Here is a 24,207-nt window from a genome sequence, read left to right on the forward strand (position 1 = left end):
TCCCATACCAGGCAGTGATGCAGCCAGTCAGGAGTTAGAAAGGTTATGTTAAGCGATATAAAATGGCAGTTCAGCAAAGTACAACGTGCAGTTCTGACCACTATGTGAAAGGATATAATCATTGTATTATTTTACATATTATAATCATTAACACTTCTTCCTGCAGACTGATTTGCAGCATAAGAATTAGGTTTAACATCACTGTAAGATGTGAAATTTGTTAACCTTGTGGCAGTAGTACACTACAAAATACTACTTTAAAAGCTTAATTTAAAATATTGAAGGGGAGATTTGATAGAGATGTACAAAATTATGAGGGGTATAGATAGGGTAAATGCAAGCAGGCTTTCCCCAGAGGTTGAGTGGGACGACAACTAGAGGTTATGGATTAAAGGTGAAAAGCTAACAGGAACACGAAGGGAAACTTCTTCACTCAGGAGGTAAAATTGTGTAATGAACTTCCAGCCCAAGTGGTGGATGTGATTCTGATTTCAGTGTTTAAGAGAAGTTTGGATAGGTACATGGATAATAGGGGTGTAAATGGCTATGGTCCTGGCACAGATCAATGGGGGTAGGCTGTTTAAATGGATCAGCATAGACTAGATGGGCTGAAGGGCCTGTTTCTGTGCTGTGCTTTTCTATGACTCCAAGTATAAATTACAACAAGAAGCAATTTATTGAGCTACAGTATAGAATGGGCAACTCCAGGCCTTCAAGTCATGCTGCAGAGCAACCCACCGATTTAACCTCAGTCTAATCATGGGACTATTTACAAAAACCAGTTAACCTACAAACCCCTGTGTCTTTGGACTGTGGGAGGAAACCCACGGGGGCATGGGGAAAACATTCAAACTCCTTACAGGCAGCAGTGGAAATTGAAAAGTGGGTCGCTTGTTCTATTAAGTGTTGAGCTAACCAATACCCTATTAAAAAAAAATTAAATAAGTAACACAAAAAGAGAGGGAAAAAAAGAGAGGCAATGTGCATGGGTTAATTGTCTATTCAGAAATCTGACAGTGGTGGGGAAGAAGCTGCTCCTGAAACGCTGAGTGTGCCTTCAGGTTCCTTTACCCCCTCCCTGATGGTAGCAATGAGAAGAGGGCATGTCCTGAGTGATGGGGATCCTTAATGACCAAGGCCGCCTTTTTGAAGCATTGTCTTTTGCGGTTAGTCCTCGATACTGGGGAGACAAAAAGACCACTGGGTTTATTGGCCACTTCACTCTGGTTTGTTCTGAAGTGCCCAGAGATGTGGACACAGCATAAACTTATAGGTCTATGAGAATATTTCACCCCAGACGCAAAGTGAAGATTTAGTTTTAAGTTACAGTATTTCCAAGAAATAAAACAAGGCAGGCACTTAGTCAAATACTGGATTTATTGAATGGCTGTGGAAGTGAAAAGGTACCTGAGGAGCACTCGATCCCAGTACAAAGAGCAGCTCTCAATTAAAATGCTTTCTTAAACACTAACCCAGAGATCTTTACCGTGTTCCCATTCTTGTCCGGCTCTGAACCCAGTGGGAGCAGAACAGAATTGGAAATTCCTTCTCAGAATATACGTGGCCACGAGAGTGGCCACACCAATCAGTTACCCTTTGAGCTTCAGTGTGAAGCATTTCACTGACCTCAACACTGAACTGATCAGAGTCTATGGGCTCATTTTCAAGGACTCTACAACCCATTTGTTTAATTTATTATTTGTTTCTATTTTTGAATTTGCAATTTGTCTTTGTTTGCACATTGTTGTTTGTCAGTCTTTTTGTGCAGTTTTTCATTGATTCTACAGTTGTTGTGAATGCCTGCAAGAAAATTAATCTTTGTTGTGTATGGTGACATACATGTACTTTGGTAATAAATGTATTTTGAACTTCTAAAACTGGCTCAAACAACAGCAGGGGTGAGACTCTATTTGCTCAGTCCCTCGTTGAAGAAATTAGCAAGATACCTGAATCAAACTATTGAGTACAGGAGATAGGATGTTATGTTGAATTTGTACAGGACATTGGTGAGGCCCAATTTGGAGTATTATGCGTAGTTTTGGTCACCTATATGTAAATAAGGTTGAAAGAGTACCGAGAAAATTTTACAAGGATATTGCCAGGACTGGAGGACCTGATTTATAAGGAAAGATAGAACAAGTTAGGACTTAATTTCTTGGAACGTGGAGATTCGGTAGATATACCCCTCATAATTTTGTATAGATAGAGCAAATGCAGGCAGGCTTTTTCCACTGAAGTTCAATGGGACAACAACTACAGGTCATGGGTTAAGGGTGAAAGGTGAAAAGTTTAAGGGGAACATGAGGGGAAACTTCTTCAGAGGGTGGTGAGAGTATGGAACAAGCTGCCAGTATAAATGGTGGACGTGATTTCGATTTCAGTGTTTAGAAGAGTTTGGATAGGTACATGGATGAGAGGGCAATAGTCTGAATGCACGTCGATGGGTCTTCGCTATTTTTAATGATTCGGCATGGACTACATGGGCTACATTTTTCTGTGACCTCTCGGAGTCATTTGACCTTCCAATGACTTTTGAGGATTGAGAGATTTGTCCCGTAATACTGGCTTTGCTGAATACTCTCAAACTCAAGCCATGCAACTGTGACAGGGTCCTGGGTATTTAGACCTCATTTTTAATACTTCACACTTTCTCCTGGCTCAACATAATTACCCCTGGCTCACTGGAATTGTCATTAAAAAAAAATACCATGGCACCATATGCACTCTCGTACTTCCACTGTGCAACAGCACTTTAATTGCATCTTGTAGACAAAATACCCCCTAAAGTTTGTAAAGTATAAAAAAAAATTAAATAGTTCATCAGCTTAAAGCTCAATTATGCATTCTCCGACTGGATGTAACAGCACAACTTAAGACAGAATAATTCCACAGTACCGCAGTTTCACGGGTAATGAACACCAACAGATCGTTCAGTAAGTAAAATATAAAGCCAAATGCTGCAAAGTTCGTATTTGTCCCCTCCCAGAGGTAGTGTTGGATAAAACATACAACTATAAAATGGAACTTAGGAGTTCTGAACAACTTCAAGTGATCAAGCAATGACAGATAGTGACGTTCCAATTCCTATCTCCATTCACCATGTTTGCTTTGTACAGTGGTAGAAAACATTGAATTTGAAATCTAAAAGGCGTGAAAAAGATTTCAAATTCTTTCATTTAAAAAAACACGTACCATTCATTATTAGCAAAAAAAAACAACTCAAATCATTAAACCCCTCCCACCTCAGCAACATGATGATTATGGATAGATAATACTGTGATATTTAAATGGACACTGCAGTTCAGACACACGCATCCTGATTCTGTTGAAGTAATCGATACCTGTATATAAAAAGAGATGTAACACTGATGAGTGCTGAGAATGAGGGTTTATTTATTTATTTATTGAGATACAGTGTAGAATAGGCCCTTTGAGCCTTGCCACCCAGTAATCCCCCAATTTAATCCTAGCCTAATCATGGGACGATTTACAACGACCAATTAACCTACTAACTGGCAAGTCTTTGTACTGTGGGAGGAAACCCAAGCACCAGGAGAAAACCCATATAGTCACGGGGAGAACGTACAAACTCCTTACAGGCAGCAATGGGAATTGAACCCCAGTCACTGGCACTGTAACGTGTTGTGCTAACCACTACACTACCGTGCCATTTGGAGGAGACTGTTTCTAGTTTAAGGTGACGCTGGTGAGTCTCAGCGACTCCCGGCTGGTTGCTAACAAAACAGGGAAAACAACTAAGTAATTTGTTAATCGCTCTTTTTCTGGCAAATGATCGTCTTTAACCACCCTTTGGATTTGGTGGCAATTTGATGCGGCAGAGCCGAGGTGTAGTAGGGGGCTCACCACTGAGAGCCAGGAAGACCTGAGGTTTAACTGATTTAAGCACCGGGCCCCAGAGCACACCGAAGCAGATGTTTTGATGACAATTTAAGCGCTAGGCCATTTGAAAAGGCCAGGGTGTCAGGGCCCCCTCGAGGGTAGGGCCATTTCAGCTCAATGCTCCACACCGAACAAAGTGTCCCTGGACAAGCTGTTTTTGTGGACTTCGGTTCACAGCGTCATTTGCTTGAATGATTTGGGTTTTTTTCGTCTTCACATTGAGTGTTTGACAGTTTTTTTTTAAATACATTTTTTTTTGGTGGTTTGTTTTGTGGCTGCCTATAAGGAGACGCATCTCAAGGTTGTATAATATATACATACCCTGATAGTAAATGCACTTTGAACTTTGGAAAGTCAGTCTAGTCTCTCTGGAACTCAATCAGCTGGGTGACGGTGGACAATCACGCACCCAGTGGACATGCAAGATCAATGGACTTCTTAGCGAGGGGGCCATGGGCATGAAGCGGAAGGGGAGCAAATATTATATAGCAACATTACAAGTTGCCCAGTGTCATAGATTTACACGTCCCCAATGGGAATTTAAAGATCACAACTGCTGTCATAGAAAAGCAGCATTCATCATCAGAGATGCCCACCACCCAGGCCATGCTCTCTTCTGGCTGTTGCAAACAGGTTGGAAGGTACAAGACCCATAGTCTCACACCACCAGGTTCAAGAACAGCTACTACTGCTCAACTGTCAGGCCCATCAATAAAAGGGGACACTCAGTTGCCCTGCTGTAACTCTGGACAATGTCACCGGATAAACACTGAAGTGTTTATTCAGCAAAACGAGTAGCTATTCGAGACACCCGTGGAAGAAAAGGACTGGCCGACCCAGTATTACATGACATTTTTATATGCTAAAGATCAAATATAACAGCAGGACAATTCTATAGTTAATGTATCTACAGTACTTCCTTTGAATTACATATTGTTTTCAAACACCACCTTCACATCTACACTCCAGACATCCAAAATGAATGTTAAATCAGCATCGCCCCTCTCTCTCTCTCTCTCTCTCTCTCTCTGGATTCATGCATTTGCAGACATCAAGTGTGTAACCTGGTTTGCAATCCATCCCAGCCTGCAGCTCCAGGAAGACTATTGTTAGAGCTGCATTTTAAATTCAATCTACAATCCACATTCAGATCGGAAGATTGGTTGCTGATGTTAATATTTGCTATATACCCAAATCCAGAATGCACCCTAACACATCCCATTGATATGTCCTTATAGCCAATGATCTCAATTTAAGGACTCTATCCCATCATTTCATGTTCTTGTTCTTTATTGCTACTTATTTATATTTGCATTTGCAGTTTGTCGTCTTCTGTACTCTGGTTGGCCTTTCATTGCTCCTGACTGCATGAGTAATCTACCAGAAATATTCGGTGATCCTGTTCTCACTTAAGTTGAGACTTTTGTTGATCCTGTTATAGTTACTATTCTATAGATTTATTGAGTATGCATGCCTGCAAGAAAGTGAATTTCAGGATTGCATATGGTAATACAGGATAGAATTTTCTTCACACTTTGAGATGGATCAAAGTACCACCCACAGTGTATAACTAGTTTGTGTGTGTTCCCTCCCTCCCATAAGGTTATCTCTAAATTCAAGGGAAAATGTCGTCCAGATTTGATGAATAAGTTAATTTAAATAAGTAGGTTCTATAGTAGTCTGATAGCAACAGGAGTCCTCATGCATCCGGAGCTGTGCTGGTTAGGATTGATCATTAATTGGGGACCCAAATGAGCCATACAGGGAGCAGGCAGCCGCAGCGGAAACCAAACTGAGGTACACACAAGCAGTGCCTAATTAGGGTGGATGGAGTTTAAAGTTCCATTCTCAACCTTGGACATTTGTACAGGCCATAAAACAGACCCCTGGAAAACTTGCCCCTCTAAGCACCAGTTAACCAACAGACGACACCAGAAGACACACACAGCATTAAGCTAAGAAGAGGTGAACTCTCTCTAAACAAGCTGCCCAAATAGATTAACAGATGTCTAATACCTGGGGGTATGCAGCGAAGGTGAGAAGGAGCAGGTTCAAGTGGGATGTGAGGGGTAAGTTTTTGTTATATGTGGTCAGGGATGTCTGGAATGGTAGCAGAGGCAAATAAATTAGATGCCTTTGAGAGACATTTAGATAGGTGTAAATATGTGAGGAAGATGGAGGGATATGGACATGGCATAGGGAGGAGGGATTCGTTTTTTTGATTTGCCTTTTAGCTGGTTCGGCACAACATTGTGGGCTGAATGGCCTTTTGTGTGCTGATGAGGCCATCCACAAGGTGGAGGATTTAACAGCTTATATTCAACCTGATGGCGTGAATATCAATTTCTCCTTCTGGTTAAAAAAAAATTCCCTCCCCTACCTTTCCCTATTCCCCACTCTGACCTTCTACCTCTTCTCACCTGCCAATCACTTCCACCTCCCCCTTCCTGTTCTCCTATGCTCCACTCTGCTCTCCTATCAAATTCCTTCCTCTCCAGCCCTAGGCCTTTCCCACCCACCTGGCTTCACCCATCTCCTTCCAGCTATCCTCCGCCCCCTCTACCACCTTCTTATTCTGGTGTCTTCCCCCTTCCTTTCCGATCCTGAAGCTGGGTCTCAGACCAAAACATCACCTGTTTATTAATTTCGATAGACATCGCCTAACATGCCGAGTTTCTCCAATAGTTGTGTGTTGCTATAGAAATGCATGCTTTTCCCCAGAGAGGGAGACTGCCTCAATAGCTCTTTTTTTTTTAAGTTGACGCACGCAACTGTACGAGGTGAGGACTTTGCAATGCATGTCACAGAACTTACCCAAAGTTACGCAGGCGTCAGATTAGACGGCAGCTTTAGATCTACAATTTCAGAATCCGGGGAGCTGCTGCCACTGTAGTCACTGTACGTATCCCTGGGGGAAAGCGGCAGAAACACATGTTTAAAGTGACATTTGGAAAAACTACCAGTTGCAACAAGCACCTTCGCTCTGTCCACAACAAGCATGACTTCCTGGTAGCTAACTACTGTCAGTCCACAGCCTTCTCTACTACCAGGATGAAGCCTCATTCAGGTTGGAGGAGCAACAACTCATATTGTCTGGGAAGCCTCCAACCTGGCAGCATCAGCATCAATTTAAACCAGAAGGGAGCAGAGTTAGGCCATTCCATCAAGGCTGATCCATTTCTCTCTCCACCCCAATCTCCTGCCTTCTCCCCGTATCCCTTCATGCCCTGACTAATCAAAAACCTATCAACCTCTGCCTTAAATATACCCAATGACTTGGCCTCCACAAATGCCCGTGGTGACAAATTCCACAGATTCACCACTCCCTGGCTCTAGAAATTCCTCTTCATCTCCGTTCCAAATGGACAATGCGTTATTCTGAGGCTGTGACCTCTAGTCCTGGACTTCCCCCCCCCCCCCCCCCAAACAAAGGAAACATCTTCTCCACATCCACTCTTTTAAGGCTTTTCACTATTCGATAAGTTTTAGTCAGATTCCCCTCATTCTTCTGAATTCCAGTGAATACAGGCCCAGAGCCATCAATTAAGTCCTCATATCGTGGCCCTTTCATTCCTAGAATCATTCTCGTGAACCTCCTCTGGACCCTCTCCAATGTCAGCACATCCTTTCTTAGATTTGGGACCCGGAACTGCTCACACTACTCTAAGTGAGGCCTTACAAGGCCTTATGAAGCCTATCCTTGCTTTGTATTTCAGTCTTCACAAATGAATGCTAACATCACATTCGCCTTCCTCAACCTGCAAATTAACCTTTCAGGAATCCTGCATGAAAACTCCAAAGTCCCTTTGCCCCTCAGTTTTCTATTTTCTTTCCATATAGAAAATAGTCTACCCTTTTACTTCTTCTACTAAAGTCCATGACCGTACACACATCTGCTACTTGTTTGCCTGATCTGGCCTTCTGTAGCCTCTCTCCTTCCTCAAAACTACCTGCCCCTCCACCCATCTTCATATCGTTCACAAACTTGGCAAGCCATTGCAGCCATTACTCCAAAGACTGCCCACCACCCTCTCGAGCTCATAGGAAGCAAAATAGGTCAGACAAGCGCAGGTCTCGTCATACCTGGGTGACAGTCTACAGCCCTTTTCCAAATAACTCTGCAACTTGCCCGCAGCGGCCAGGGCTAGGCCGAAGTACGGGGGAGACGGTTTCATGGGCCTCGAGGTGAACTCCGGGTGATACTGCACGCCGACAAAATAGGGATGATCTAAGGGAGAGAGCAGACAGGAAACAAAACTCATTTAGATAAGCACTGGATTCATCAACTAGTCAGGAAGAAAAAGCCATGAGCAACATATGCAAGATCAGTCCTGAAGTGGTGGATACTCACCGTGAGGCCATAAGACAAAGAAGCAGAATTAGGCCGATCGGCCCACCAACTCCATTTCATCACAGCTGGCAACTCCCTTCTCCTACCTTCTGTCAGTAACTTTTGATGCCTTTACTAATCCAGAACCTATCAACCTCCACCTTATTGGCCAGGCCTCCACAGCTGTCTGTAGCAGTGAATTCCACATATCCACCACCCTTTGGCTAAAGAGATTTCTCCTCGTCTCTGCTTTAAAGGGACACCCTTCTGATTCTGAAGCCATGCCCAGTATAGAAAACATCCACTTGATGCCATTCAGTATTTGGAAGAGATCCGTGCACCCCCCCCCCCCCCAATTCTCCCTAACTCCAGCGAATACAGGCCCAGCCCTGTCAAACGCTCGTCATACATCAACCCTTTCAATCCTGGGAGCATTCTCGTGAATCCCCTCCGATCCTCTGATCCAGGGGTCCCCCATCTTTGTTTAATGCCATAGACCCTTACCATAAACCAAGGAGTCTGTGGACCCTAGGGTGGGAACACCTACTCTAACCATTCCCTGGACTTTCCTTCAGATTTCCAGGTCCTGCAGAATTTTTCTCGAGAAGGTAAAGTCGGTAATCGCGTGACAAAAGGTTGGGCACAATTCAGACTCTTTTGCTTCACCCGTCACCTTTTAGATATCCTCCTTCCCCCTCACCTTTTTATTCTGACATCTTCCTTCTTTCTTCAAGTCCTGATGAAGGGCCCCGGCCCAAAATGTTGACTGTTTATTCATTTTCCACAGATGCTGCCTGACCTGCTGAGTTCCTCCAGTGTTTTGTGTGCGTGTTGCTTCAGATCCCAAGACGTTTCCCAAGTTCTGAATTCAGCAGGGTCGAGTTTATAAAATCACGTGGTATATTTGGGGATTATAATCGAGATTTTCCAGTGTGAGTAATCTTTATTCAAAACGCTGATGCAGATAATACATTTTACAAGCCAAAATCTTGAGGAGCAATCGAAAATAAGATAAGAAGGTGGATTTGTGGGGCCTGATGCTGGTTTAACTCTGTAGTCCCGACACCCTCTCACTTCCATCCTTGTCTGAACTCTCCTAAGGGCACTCCAGTCAGCACTCCACACAACCAGCCAGTACCCTACCTCCCCATCCTCTCACCTGCAGTTTACCGGAAAACTCAGCACCCTAAGTTGAGGTTGACACCCGTCCCTGTAGGCTGGTTAAACACACTGAACGAGGATCTGGGTTTGTGAGAATTAGTCAAAGCAAAGAAAGGCACTGACTCTGACCCAACCGCCGGGAAATCTATTCATTCATCTGAGTGTGCACAGTTCAGGCTGGCTCCTGAAACTTGAGGTAACAGCAGTGGCAGACAATGGGTCAAAGGAAAAGGTTGATGTGGGCCAGACCCCTCATACTGAACAGACATCGTCAGCAGATGGGAGTGAAGACCAGGAAGTTCAATAACTTCCATCTGTTCCCCTTCCTCACCCTGACTTGCCTCTTCACTCACCCTCAAGCTCAATAACTTCCATTCGTTCCCCTTCCACATCCTCCCCAACGAATCGAAATCCCCTTTCCTCAAAGCTTTTCTTCATTTCTGGATTGACCTGAAACACAACCATTCAAGAGATTTTAATTCTGTGAATGTGGTGAGATCAATTCTCTGAATAAATGCAGGAAGGAAGTATCTAGTATAAAATGATTTGCATGCAATTAAGAGCTTAATCCTCCATGAGAACAACCTTGTTGTAGACGGTTTGGAGGCTTGTGTGCCTCAATGACTAGGAGAGCTATGTTGGCCGAGAGTCAGGGTTTTATATTTTGGCTCTTGGTAAGGTCACCCAAGCCAAACAGGTCAAAGGGTAGAGGTCAGACTAAGAGTGGTCCACCAGTCCTCCAGGTTCGGGCGTTCAACTCAAGGCCAACCACCCTCACTGCTGAAACAGAATTTTAACAGAAACAGCAATGAACAGTCCTGCTACATGTGACGGTATTCCCGAGTCTCCATCCGGGACTTGCATGATATAGACAGAAGTGAAAACCGAGAGGAAGCCACTGACACGATGAAGGAAGCCCTGAGCACTGCCAGAGATGGAGGACCTTCATTGCTGTCCTCAACGCCAGCGGCATAATGGACAGTAACAGGAGGTTAATAAGTAACCGACCGGAAAAGGAAGGAGGAAAATAGAGAGGCAGTCTCAACATTCACCAATGTCTGGACAACAATTTAAGTGCCAGGCCAGTTTGAAAAGATCGGGGTGCCAGAGCCTCGAGGCGCAGGATGCACCGATTCAGCTCACTGCTCTGCTGAGCTGATCTAAGGGTCTGTGGGAGGAATCTCTTCGCGGACTTCAGTTCTGAACACTACTAGCTTGTGTTTATTGTCCGCATGGTTTTTTTTTTTTGTTTCTCTGCACGTAATAAATGTACTTTGAACTTTGACTCAAGAAAAAAAACGCATTGAACAAAATGCTGTAGGCTTTTGTGGAAGCAATTCTAAGCCTTTTCACATTAATCACAGCATTAAGGAAATCCAAACCTCGTATCGATGCCTGTGTCTTTCCTCAATGGAGTCCAAATCCTTGTACAACTTCCCTGGAAGTTAAAGAGAGCAGGTATCAATTTAAAAGGAATGTGACAACACCGATCAAAAGCGAACACACTAGCCAACTATTTAAACTATCTTCAGCATAGTGATTTCTACTAATTGGGCTGAGTTTAACCCTTCTGGGACTTCTGCCCTTCCTGGGCTTGAGAACTGCTGTCGAACAAAATAAACTGGCTTACTACTGTCACATAAATTAATGTACAGTGGCGGGGAGATGTGAGGCACTCCTTCCCTCTGCCAGCCAGCAGGTCACCCTTGGGCAAGGTGTAGCACCAGCTTCGCGCCCCGATCAGGATCACGCGAAGCCATGGGAGCAGATGGCGGACGGTCGTATGAAACAAGGTAAAACAGTAACAGAATGCAGAATAAACCATTACAGGTTCAGAGAAGGTGCAGTGCAGATAAAGTGCAAGATTGGAACGAGGTGAACTGTGAGGTCAGGAGTCCAATTCATTGTACTAGGGAGCCAATCAACAGTCGTAACAGCAGAATAGACACCGGCTGGAGTCTGCTGGTACGTGCTTTCAGGCTTCTGCGTCTTCTGCCTGACAGAAGAAGGGAGAAGAGAGAATCTCCAGAGTGGGTGAAATCTTTGTGTTGGCTGCTTTATAGAGGCAGCTGGAAATGTACCCACGGCTTCATGTGACCATGATTGGGGGCTAAACAGGTGCAACACCTTACCCAAGGGTGACCTGCGGGCTAGCGGAGGAAAGGAACATCTTGCAGCTCACCCCACTAGCCAGCTCTCACAATGCCAGCTTTTCATTACATATTTAATTAATTATCCATCACCTGTCTGACCCTTTAACACAAGCACTCAGTTACAGCATAAACAAAATGCTTAGCAAAAGGAAAAGGAAAATAAAAGCTGCTTGCAATTTGAAAGCAGGAAGCAGAAACCTTACTGAGTATTGAATTTTTGTCTTTGAACATTGTGGTTCTCTTGCCGAGCCTCATGGTTCCTCCCATATCCCCAGGATTGTGCTCTGGCATGTCAATCACCTGTAGGAGAAGCGACAACAAATATTAAAACTCAGCCACAAAGAAAGGTGGTGACAGTGAATTCCCGATGCGGGGTTAATGCACTGCTGTAGAATGGTACAGCAAAGGGTGGCACGGTAGTGTCGTGGTTGGCACGACGCACTGCAGTACCGGCCACCTGAGTTCAATTCCCGCTGATGCCTGTAAGGAGATTCTACGTTCTCCCAGTGACTGCGTGGGTTTCCTCTGGGTACTTTGGCTTCAACGACTTACAGGTTAGTATGGTAATTGGTTAAGTAGGAGTAATTGGCACAGGCTTGTTGGATTAGAAGGGCCTGTTACAATTCTGTATCTCTAATTAAAACAAAGCAAGAGGTTAAATGCACCGTTTGCCTCAACAACAAACACAATCCGAGGATGTGCTGGGAGCAGCCCACAGGCATTGCAATGTTTCTAGCACCAAACCGTACATCTTTTGGAATGTAGGAGGAAACCCACACCAAAAACTCTCCCCACGAGGCAATCGGGAGTTCAATTCCCATTGCTGCCCATAAGGAGTTTGTGCATTCGGCCCGTGGCCAAGTGCATTTCTTCCGAGTGCCCTAGTTTCCTCAGAGAATCCAAAGGCCTATTGGCTGGTAGGTTAATTGGTCATTGCAAATTGTCCCTTGATGTGATTAGGCTAGGCTTAAATCAGGGGATTGCTCAACAGCCTGGTTCAGAGGGCCTGTACCATGCAGTATCTCAATCAATCAATAAATAAAGGCCTTTTGGCCCACAATATTGTGATGGCCTTTTACCCCAATCCAAGATCAATCTAACCCTTCCCTCCCACTTGGGCCTCCATTTTGCTGTCATCCATGTACCTACCCAAGAGTGTCTTCAATGTCTCTGATGCAACTGCCTTTACTGTCACCCTAACCCCCACCGCTCTGTGTAAAAAATCTACCTGACATCCCCCCACTATACTATCCTCATATTAGCCATTGTCGCAATGGGGGAAAAGAGGAATCCTCTTCCACACTCCGCTGATGGACATCGCATGCACCTCTAGTAAGTCTCTGCTTATCCTAGATGATAAACTATTAGTCTTGCTGCTATACCGCTTTCAACCAGTGAGTGTGAAAAATACACAAGTTTGTTTAAAAAAAAAGTACAAATCTTATAAAAGAATTATTTTAAAAAAGTGGTTACAGGCATCGTGTCAGATACTGGCATGAGTATAGATGGGTTCCTGATGACCTACATAGACATTGTGGGGCAAGGGGTCAGTTTTTGCAATTCTTTGTATCAGAGGAAAATGTCTAAGCAAGTTACCCTGAACTTTTGAAAGAGCTTCAAAAAACAAACAAAACAAAACCAAGCAAACATCCACTAGGATCATAACACATACATACCACAGGGTAGCTGGTGTTTGGATCAAATTCAGTAGAATTGGCATCTACAAAAGGTTAAAAAAAAAATCACATAGTGAAACACATCGTATGGAAAACTCAGTTTTATACTTTCATAAATTCTGGTTGCTGATTCGAGTGTAAAGTTGTCATTTCAAAGTTCAAAGTGAACTTATTATCTAAGTACATATATGCTACCATATACAACCGTGATTCAGTTTCTTGAGAGCATACTCAACAGATCTATAGCGGGATCAATGAAAGATCAACCAAGTTGTTAATTTAACTAGATATACGTATACCGTCAAACGAGACAATGTTTCTCCAGACCAGGGTGAAAAGCACAGTAGTACACGCAAAACGCACAATAACTTTGGAAAGTAAGAATAAAATCTACAAGTGAAGTATGCATAAACAAAGTAAAGTGGATAAATTAAATATTGTAAGGTACAGAGCAGATTAACCAGTGAATGTGATGTGACAGGGAGTTCAGAAGCCTAGCGGTCTGAGGGAAGAAATTGTTTCCCATTTTGACTGCTCATTATCAGAGTCTCCTGCCTGATGGTAGAAAGTCAAAGAGGATGCTGGATGGATGGGTGGGATCCCTGATAATACTAAGGGCCCTGTGGACGTAGAGCTCCTGATAAATGCCCCGAATGGATGGTAGGGAGACCCCTACAACCCTCTCACAGTCCTTTGTAGGGACTTACGGTCCGATGCTTGGCTGCTCCCACACCAGACGGAGATGCAGTTTGTGAGGACACTCTCAATGGTGCCCCTGTAAAATTCAGTTAAAATGTGGGGGGGGGTTGGATTCACCAATTATTACCGGTGCCAACAATGGGACAGAGTGCCTGGGGTGATGAAGGTCATTCTCTTTCACCGAACAACTTCCCAGCTCTTTATTTCACCCCTCCCCTCTCCCAGAGTCACCTATCATCTACAACCTTGTACTTCTTCCTCTGCCCCCTCCACCTCGAGACTTTGATTTCAGTCCCAAAGAAGGGCTTCAGCCTGGAATATTAACCGTTTACTCTTTCCCACAAATGCTGCCTGTCCTGATGAGTTCCTCCAGTATTTTGCGTGTCACTTTAATCAAGCGAAGGAAAGAAATTTGCCCGTACCTGACCAGTTAAGTTCATTTCGCGCAAACTCCACAACAGCCAACTGCATTCCAAGGCACACACCTAACAGAGACCAAACAACTCAACATTAGAATCCTTAATAACAATGAAATACCTCAAAATATTTAGCAGGGAGGGGGAAAGTGAGGTGGTTCATTGATTAAAATTTGACTCAGATGGTTTTAATCAAAGTTCAATGTAAAATTTATTATCAAAGTACATATATGTCACCACACCCAACCCCGAGATTCATTTTCCTGCGGGCATACTCAGCAAATCTATAGAATAGTAACTATAACAGGATCAATGAAAGATCAACCAGAGTGCAGAAGACAAACCATGGAAGCAAAAATATAAATAAATAATGAGAACATGAATCCTTAAAGTGAGATCATTGGTTGTGGAATGATGCGGCAAGTGAGTGTAGTTATTCCTTTTTAATCAAGAGCCTGATGGTTGAGGGGTAGTAACTGTTCTTGAACCTGGTGGTGCGAGTCCTGAGGCTCTCGTACCTTCTCCCTGATGGAGGCAGTAAGAAGCGGGCACGTCCTGGGTGACGGGGGTCCTTAATGATGGATGCAGCCTTTTTGAGGCATCGCTCCTTGAAGACGTCCTGGATACTACGGAAGCTAGTGCCCATGATGGAACTGACCTGAGTTTACAACTCTGCAGCTGACTTTGATCGTGTGCAGTAGCACCCACCTCCCACACCAGACGGGGATGCAGCCAGTTAGAATGCTCTACACTGTACACCTGCAGAAACTTCCAAGTGTTTTTTTAAGAGAGGCCAAATCTTTTCGAAATCCTAACGAAACATAGCCACCTTTGTGCTTTCTTTGTGGCTCTATCGATATATTAGGTTTCTGTAACTTTAACATTTTATTCTGCCTTCCATGATTGCTTTTTCTTGTACAACCTCAATGTAAATTTGCGATGAACAGATGCCATGCAGATTAAAGTTTCTCACTGTAAATGGGCACATTGTGACAGTGACAAATAATTCAGCGACATAATATTTTAGCGGCTAACGATGAAACTGGCAAATTTTTAATAATTTATTTATTGACAGGATGTGATGTCACTGACATGCTAACATCAACTTCCCAGGTTTAATTCCCACTGCTGCCTGTAAGGAGTTTGTACGTTCTCCCCCCTGACCATGTGGATTTCATTCAGGTGCTCCAGTTTCCTTCCACAGTCCAAAGATGTACCAGTTGGTAGATTAATTGATCATTATAGATTGTTCCGTGATTAATCTAGGATTAAGTTGCAGGAATGCTGGGCGGTTCGGCTTGAAAAGCTGGAACAGCCTATCCAGCACAGTATCCCAATAAATAATTGCCCTTGACTGAGGAAATGGTTTGAAGTCAACATCAGTTGTGGGTGAGGAGTCATTTTCAAGGATAGAAGGCTTTCTTTGCTGAAGGTTACTCTGTGGGTTTTCGTATGTATGTTATCAATTCCATAATCATACAAAAATTCAAAATACATTTATTTTCAACATATCTACGCAGTATACAACTGGGAGATTCACCTTCCCCACAGACGACCAAACACAAAGAAAACTACGGAACCTGTTCAAAGAAAAATATCAAACCCCCACACAAACAACAAAAAAAAACAAATTGCACAAATGGCAACCAAAAAAAAAGTTATTTAAGTGGGAATACAGACTGAAGGCAGTACACCAGACAAAAAGCTAGATAATTCCTCTTACCCAGAAATGGCTTCTTCTGCTTTCTGGCCCAAGCAATAGCGAGAATCTTCCCCTCCGTCCCTCGGACACCGAAACCTCCGGGCACGAGAACTCCACTGCAAGAGGAAACCATGGACACCGAGTCATCCAGCAACACGAGTTGGAACTTTCACAAAACCTAGAGATTTACCCAGTGATGCGTTCCAACAATCTGCCTACAAAGCAGTTGTAAACTCAGCCAGCTCGATAGGGCGATAGCCTCCCCAACATCAAAGACATCTTCAGAAGGCAATGCCTCAATAAGTTGGTATCCATCCACCATCAAGGACTCTCTTCTCATTGCTACCACCAGAGAGGAGGTACAGAAGCCTTAAGACACACACTCAATGTTTTTTAAAAAACTGGGATACAGCACGGAGTAGGTCCTACCACCCAGCATTCCCTCTAATTAATCCTAGCCCAATCATGGAACTATTTACAATGACTAATTAACCTACCAACAGGTAGGTCTTTGGACTGTGGGGATGGGAACAAGTGCACAAGAGGAAACCCACGAGGTCACAGGGAGAATGTACAAACTCCTGGCAGGCAGCGACGGGAATTGAACCAGGGTCACTGGCACTGTAAAGTGTTGTGCTAACCGCTATAAATGGTGTTGTCCGGCTCACCAGAATGCTGCCTAGATTAGAGGGCATGTGCGCAAGGGGAGAGTGGACAAACTTGGGCTGTTTTCTCCAGAGCAGCAGAGGCTAAGGCGAGATCTGCTAACATATTTTCACATTAAGTGCACAATTAATGGAATGGCAGTTAAAAGCAGGAGTTTCACAGCACCGATATTCAGAAGGATCTTGGATCCCAAGTCCAGAGCTCCCTGTGGCAGCGCTAGTAGATTAGGTCGGGTCTGAGAGCAAGGACGTTTGGACAATTTAAGCGCCAGGCCATACTGAAAAGGCCAGGGTATTGGGACCAGAGGCGAAGTGAGGCAAGGGCTGGTTCTGCTCACCGCTCTGCAGCGTTTACTCAGCTCGGCTCTGAACTGAGGTGGTGGCCTGTTCCCGTTACATGGACACCTGGCTTCACATCTGTGGCTTGTGTTTACTCAGCTCTGTGCTGAACTGATACCGTGGCCTGCTCCAACTGCAGTGATGCCTGGCTTCACGTCTTTCAGAAGACTTCAGTTCTGGATGTTACCTGCTGACTTTTATTGTTTGCACAATTTTTTTCCCCTCTCTCTGCGCATTTACAGTCTTTTAAATGGGTTCTTTTGGGCCTTGGTTCAGACTGCTGCTCCACCAGCATTGAACTATGGGACTCGGTTCAGAATGCTATCTGCTTGAGGTTATTGTTTACATGGTCTCTTACTTTTCTCTCTGCACACTGGGTGTTCCATGTTCTTCCTTTTCACAGGTTCTTAGTTTTGTGGCTGCCTGCAAGGAGATGAATCTCGAGCTTGGATAATATATACATACTTTGGTAATAAGTGTACTTTAAACTTTCACAAAGACGGCCTACAAAAAAAACTAGCCTTCATCACCATGGCAATGAGTCTAAGAGCTGGAAAGTTGAGTTACAGTTCTATAAAACTTTTTGATTAGGTCACATCTGGAGTATCGTATTTAGCTCTGGTCACCCCGTCATAGAACGGTTGAGGAAGCAATGGATAAGAGTTCAGACGATGTTTACTAGGATGTTGCCTGGATTAGAGGGCATGTAACAGGAGAGGTTGGGCAAACTTGGTTATTTTCTCTGGAACAGCAGATGCTGAAGGGAGTTCTGATAACACTTATAAGATTATGAGAGGCAGAGATGGACAGCCAGTACCTTCATCCCAAGACCTGAATGGTTAACACTAGAGGGTTAGGGTTTGCATTTAAAGTGAGATAGGGTAAATTCAAAGATATGCAGGGCAAGTTTTTTTTTTAAAAAGTTGGGTGCGTTGAATGTGCTGTTAAGGGTCATAGTAGAGGTGTTTAAAGAGGTTGGGTGGTGGAGCGGAGATGCATCTCTACCAAAGGAGATGTAAGGCGCTCCTTCCCGCTGCTAGCCCGCAGATCACTCTAAGCCCCTTGATCGGGGTCACATGAAGCCATGGGGGAGGGGAGGGGAGAAGCAGGCACATGTGGTGCACATCACACATCACAGCAGCTGGTGCACATCACACAAGTCCTGGTTCTGCGACCATGGGAGTCAATCTCTGAAGAGTACTGATAATGGCTGGGGTCACCCGTCTTGTAAAGACACTTCCCAGAAGAAAGCACTGACAAACTGCTTCTGTAGAAAAATTTGCCAAGAACAATCACGGTCATGGAAAGACCATGATCACCCAAGTCATATGGCACATGATGATAATGTCATATGACATGGCACACAATGATGATGTTTTAAGAGGAACATGGATGTGCAGAGAATGGGGCGATATGGACATTGTGCGGTTGAATGGATTAGGTCAGTCAGGCATTTGATTACTAGTCTATTTAGCCGAGCACAACATGGTGGCCCAAAGGGCTTGTTCCTGCCCTGGAGTGCTACTTGTTCCACTCGAGACAATGATCGCAAGATGTCCTCTGCCAATTCCATGCATCCCCTGCATAGTCCAGGGTTCCACCGAGTTCAAGTCAAAGTCAAAATAAATTCAATATCAAAGTATGTACTGTACATGTCACCGCGTACTACCCCAACATTCATTTTCCTGCAGGCATTTACAGGAAAATAAAGAAATCCAACGGAACTTATGGAAGAACGATGTATAAACAAAAGACCAATGAACAACCAATCTGCAAAAGGTGACAAACAGTGCAAAAATAAATAATAAGAGCAAGAGTTGCAGAATGCTTGAAAATGGGCCTGAAGGTTGTGGAATCAGTTCAGTAGAGGTGAATGAAGCTGGACAGTTGTAGGGTAATAACTGCTATGGAACCTGGTGGTGTGTGACCCAAGGTTCCTGTGCCTCTTGCCCGATGAGTATTAGTGAGAAGACAGCATGGACAGTAAAGGGTCCTTGATGATGGATGGTGCTTACTTGGGGCAGTGCTTCTTGAAGAGTTGCTCAGTGGATTGTTGGAATCCACTGTAAAACTAAAGTTGTCACTTAATCTTAATTTTGTTTTTACAAACTCAAGTATTTTTCAGCATGTGGCACTGGCAGAAAGCGATACAGCAGTTACATAACAGGTGACCACCTTTCTCATCTTTCATCGGCTAAGTGTTAGCACGTAACCATGTGATGCAATTGTGCAACCAGTGATTGGTTTATTCTTATCAGAGGAATTTCTTTTAGCTTGACTATAAAAGTGATGGATGATTCAGGCTTCTTCATCTTTACTTTTCACTGCTGTTTCTCAGCACTTCACTTAGTTTGATTAGTATTTGATTGTTTAAACTTTGAAAACAATGATCGACAAGAATTAAAACCCCCCGCCATTCTTGATCCTTGGAAAAACCCAAAGGATCAGAAAAATAACGGAACAGGATCAAGCAACAATTTCTAAACAGTATTCAAAAGACATGCTTCACACACTTTGGCAGCTGATCTGCATTTTGCGGAGACATTTATGAAGGGAAGGCTACGGCAGATGGAATTTCAGGGACTTACTTGGCACTGCATAGATTCTGCCAGGCCTCGTGGTATTTGACTGGATCTTCCTCCTGTCTTGCTGGCTCCAAGTCAGCTGAATCTATATACTGCCAAGAAAATAGTTAAATATTTAAACCACCTTCCACTTGCCCTGTGCAGACACATCAGCAATATTTAAAGACAAGGTGAGAGTCTTCGACATTTAGTGACAGCAAAGTACTCAACACAAACTGTTAGTATTACTTCCTCTCCAGCCCTTGCCCTTTCCTACCCACCTGGATTCACCTACCAATTTCCAGCTATCCTCCTCTCCTTCCACCCCACTTTTTAAGTCGGCAATCTTCCCCCTTCCGCCTCAGTCCTGAAGAAAGGCCAAGTGGTTAGGGCGTTCGTCTAGTGATCTGAAGGTCGCTAGTTCGAGCCTTGACTGAGGCTTGTGTGTGTGTCCTTGAGCAAAGCACTTAACCACACATTGCTCTGCGACGACACCGGTGCCAAGCTGTATGGGTCCTAATGCCCTTCCCTTGGTCAACATTGGTGAAGTGGAGAGGAGAGACTTGCAGCTTGGGCAACTGCTAGTCTTCCATAAAAAAAATCCTTGCCTAGGTTTGCGCCCTGGGAACTTTCCGAGGCTCAAATCCATGGTCTATCGAGACTAACGGAGGCCTACAAAACGACTGGGAACCCCTGATGTAGATCAAGCTCATCTACTGCCCTGACCTCATTGATCTTCCATCAAAATAAATGTTAAATTTGTAAGACTCCTAACTTAACAATACAGAAACTGAGGCAAGGAGTGAATCAGTACCCAGCCTACCTTCACTTCCAACTTCTGGTTAATCGCTAATGCGGAGTGCTCCAAGGCCTTGATCACAGAAGCATAGGAGTCCGAGAGTTTGGTATATTTGCCAACCAATGCAATGGAACAAATTTCTAACGTGCGGTCATATCTGGTTGGGTAAAGAGAAAGACAGAAAAAAGAACTATAGTCATTCCAAGACAGAACTGATTGAACTGGTTAATACAAGATAGAAAACCTCTCTGGTCAATGCTTTAGATAAGATATGAAATCTTTAATTCTTAGTAAGAACACAAGTTTAAGCCACCAATTCATATTTCATTAGTGGTTCTGATTTCACTCCTACTCAAACATAAAAGGAAAAGTACTATCGGTGTCATTAGCTACAGGAGAGGTACCCGTTGTGGTCTCCTGCTGCTGCAGCCCATCCAATTTGAGACTCTTCACCACACCATTGTTGTAACACGTGGCTACTTGAGTTACTGTCACCCTCCTGTCAGCTCGAACCAGTCTGGCCATTCTCCTCTGACCTCTCTCATTATCATGTATAACTTGTATTTACCCTATCTATACCCCTCAAAAGTTTGTAAACCTCCACTCAATCTACTAAATTCTAAAGAATCTAGTCCTAACCGAGCCAATCTTTCCTTTTACTCAGGTTCTCCAGTCATGGCAACATCCTTGTAAATTTCCTCTGCAATCTTTCAACCTTGTTCACACCCTCCCTGTAGGTCGGTGACCAAAACTGCACACAATACTCCAAATTAGGCCTCACTAATGTCTTATAAAACTTCAACGAAGCATCCCATCCCCTGTACACTATACATTGATCCATGAAGGCCAATGTGCCAAAAGCTTTCCTTACGACCCTGTCTACCGCTGACACGGCTTTCAATGAATTACGGACCTGTATTCCCAGACCGCTTTGTCTGCCACACTCCTCAGTGCCCTACCACTCAATGTACAGGACCTACCCGGGCTGGTCCTACCAAACTGCAACACCTCACACTGTCTGCGGTAAATTCCATCTGCCGGCAGACTTGGTAAGATTTTCCCTTATGCCGATTGAGCCACGAGCAGTTAGTTTTAGACTGGGGAAGACATGTCAGTAAAAACAGTTCACACCCAACTCAGATTCACTCTCCACAGCTGAACCCAAGGAATTCTTTCAGTGCAGCAAAAGTCAATCCTGTAAGCCAGATGTTATTCCTGAGGAATCCTAGGAAGTAGCAACACCATGTGGGAAAGTTGATTTGAGTACTGAACCAATAATAACGAGGCCATCCTCTCTGTAATTATTTGCAAACTATTTCATTGGTGAAACACAACACTCCATACATAAAGCACAGGGAGTTAATAGAATCATACGGTGTACTGGTAGTGGGGGAGATGCATCAGTGCGAGGTAAGTCGCTCCTTCCCTCCACTCGCCTGCAGGTCACCCTTGGGCAAGGTGTAGCACCTGCTCTGCCCCCCCCCGATCAGGGTCACGTGAAGCCGTGGGGGCAGGTGGTGGATGGTCCTACGAGCAGCCGGTGCACATCACAAGTCCTGGTTATGCGACTGCTGACGCCAGGCAGACGATCTCTGCTGAGTAGCGCTAACGGCTGGGGGTCACCCGGACTTTGCGTCTGCGGGCTCCTTGACATTTTCTCCACTCGTTGCTGAACGGACACTGCAGCTGTGGGGCTGCTCCAAGTGCCTCTGTTCTACAAGCTATTTGCTTACTCTTAATTTTTGCACGATTTGTTTTCTCCCCCCCTCGGTCTCTGCACATTGATGCTCGTTTTTTTTAAAAAATGCGTTATTTGGCTATTTTAGGTTCTTTTGTTTCATGGCTGCCTGTAAGAAGACAAATCTCAAGGTTGTATAACGTATACATTCTTTAAACAGTGAAAGCTCAGATCTTTTGCCTTGTGATAGAACGTGACTGAAGGGAACACAATTGTTGTTCCTTTCCGTGCCCTGTGACGCATCGGGTGGCAACCTTGCCAGCTTTTTAGCATTTTTGTCTGTTTTCAGACAAAACTCTCAACCCAGCACGGATGGAAAGCACGCAAGGAGTTGGTCGGATTCGAACCCGGGACCACTTGCCCCGAAGGCCGGTGCTGATGCCACAACAGCACCAGACCGCCGAGAACTCGAGATCGTAAATAACCAAGATTGAGAAGCTACCGTACCTGTCTGCCATATCCTTCCATTTGTTCAGTAGTCTTCTAGGTTTAGTTTCGTACTGGAGGTCAAGCCTTTCCTTAAAGTACTGCACAACCCCCTCGGCTTCAAGTAGCAAGGGAACTCGATAGAGAGAACAAACATCATACACGCAAATAACCTGGAATGAAACATATATTTAAGCCTGAGAAACATCACTAGTCATAGATTTATAGAACACTACAGCACTGAAATAGGCCATTCAGCCGAGCTATTAATCTGCCTCGTCCCATGGACCAGAGCTCTTCCTACCCCTCCGAATCTTGTGCCCATCCTAATTTCTCTTAAATTTTGACATTGAAACCAAATCCACCACGTCCATTGGCAGCTCGTTCCACACTCGCAGCGGCACGAGTGAAGGGGTTGTCCTTCAGTCAGTTTGTCACGTGGCACAAGTGGGGCGGTGGGAGGTTTGGGGTTCTGATGTTTTTCCACCATTCATACTTTGGGGTTTCTTATTTCATGGATGTTTGTGAAGAGCAATAATTCCAGGTTGTGTACTGTAGACATTCTCTGATATTAAACGGTACCATTGAGCCCATGACATCTCATTCTTGTCTCACCCAACCTCGGTGGAAAAAGTTCCTGCTTGCATTCACCTTTTCTATAACCTCAATTTTGTATACTAGTACACCAATATAAACAGTGTGTATCCTTCCCCAATTATGATTGGGAAGGATTAACTCAGCAAATTGTACTGGAATCACACTAACCCAGAGACTACAGAAGCTGGAATCCAGACAGGAAAATAAAAGCACTTTAAGACTCAGAGTTGCGCAGACCATCTTGTCTACGTTGAGCAAGCTGCATACCTTAGCTAATCCCATTTGCCTGCATTTGACCCATATCCTCCAAATCAGGGGTTCCCAATCTTTTTCATGCCATGGACCAATACCATTAAGCAAGGGATCCTTAGGCCGCAGCTTGGGAACTCCTGATCTCCATCTTCCCTATCAATGTAGCCGTCCATATGAACCCATCTCTACCATTTATGCTGGCAGAACATTCCATACACCCACCGCTGTGTGTGGAAAAACTTGCCGAGTTCCTCTCTAAAGACTTCTGTTCTCATCTTAAACTTGTGCCCTCTAGTTAAAGATTCCTCTACCCAAAGAAAAAAAAACTGCTACTACTACCCTATCTTCGGTCCTCATAATTTGATAAATCTCTTCAAGGTTACCTCATTGCTTCTTGGCTCAATGGAAACCAATCTCAGCCAAGTCTCCCTCTCCTTGTAATTGGAACCCCCCCCCCCAATGCAGATGTGTTCTTGTCGAGAAACTCTGCAGATACTGGAAATCCAGAGCAAGAACGAACACAAACACACACGCGCACACACCCGGAGGAACTCAGCAGGCCAGGCAGCATCTATGGAAATAATAAGTCGATAGTTCTGGCTGAGCTTCATCTTCAGAACTGAGAAGGAAGTGGGCAGACGCCAGAATAAAAGGTTGGACAAGGGGAGGTAGGATAGCTAGAGAGTGATAGGTGAAGCCAGGTGGGTAGGAAAAGTAAAGGGCTAGGGAGGAAGGAATTTGATAGGAGAGGAGAGTAGACCAGAGGAGAAAGGGACCTGGGGAAGGTGAC

At 44.3% G+C, this 24,207-nt stretch overlaps 1 protein-coding gene across 2 annotated transcripts in view; it reads right to left on the bottom strand.

Moving 5' to 3' along the window:
- Nucleotides 1–2,721: 2,721 nt before the first annotated feature.
- The window catches only part of LOC132380424 (CTP synthase 1-like), a 62,000-nt gene continuing 40,514 nt past the window's right edge, over nt 2,722–24,207 (bottom strand). For both annotated transcript variants that reach the window (XM_059949217.1, XM_059949216.1), the window contains 12 exons: nt 22,590–22,741; nt 20,429–20,561; nt 19,630–19,718; nt 16,059–16,153; nt 14,342–14,404; nt 13,221–13,264; nt 11,748–11,844; nt 10,774–10,829; nt 9,745–9,841; nt 7,984–8,128; nt 6,715–6,808; nt 2,722–3,341 (listed from right to left, as the gene is read on the bottom strand). In XM_059949217.1, coding sequence (XP_059805200.1) covers nt 6,721–6,808; nt 7,984–8,128; nt 9,745–9,841; nt 10,774–10,829; nt 11,748–11,844; nt 13,221–13,264; nt 14,342–14,404; nt 16,059–16,153; nt 19,630–19,718; nt 20,429–20,561; nt 22,590–22,741 — 1,059 coding nt within the window. In that variant the 3' untranslated portion in view covers nt 2,722–3,341; nt 6,715–6,720. The remainder of the gene's footprint in view (nt 3,342–6,714; nt 6,809–7,983; nt 8,129–9,744; nt 9,842–10,773; nt 10,830–11,747; nt 11,845–13,220; nt 13,265–14,341; nt 14,405–16,058; nt 16,154–19,629; nt 19,719–20,428; nt 20,562–22,589; nt 22,742–24,207) is intronic.

The sequence above is a fragment of the Hypanus sabinus genome, chromosome 24 (assembly GCF_030144855.1).
Source record: "Hypanus sabinus isolate sHypSab1 chromosome 24, sHypSab1.hap1, whole genome shotgun sequence".
NCBI lineage: Eukaryota > Metazoa > Chordata > Chondrichthyes > Myliobatiformes > Dasyatidae > Hypanus > Hypanus sabinus.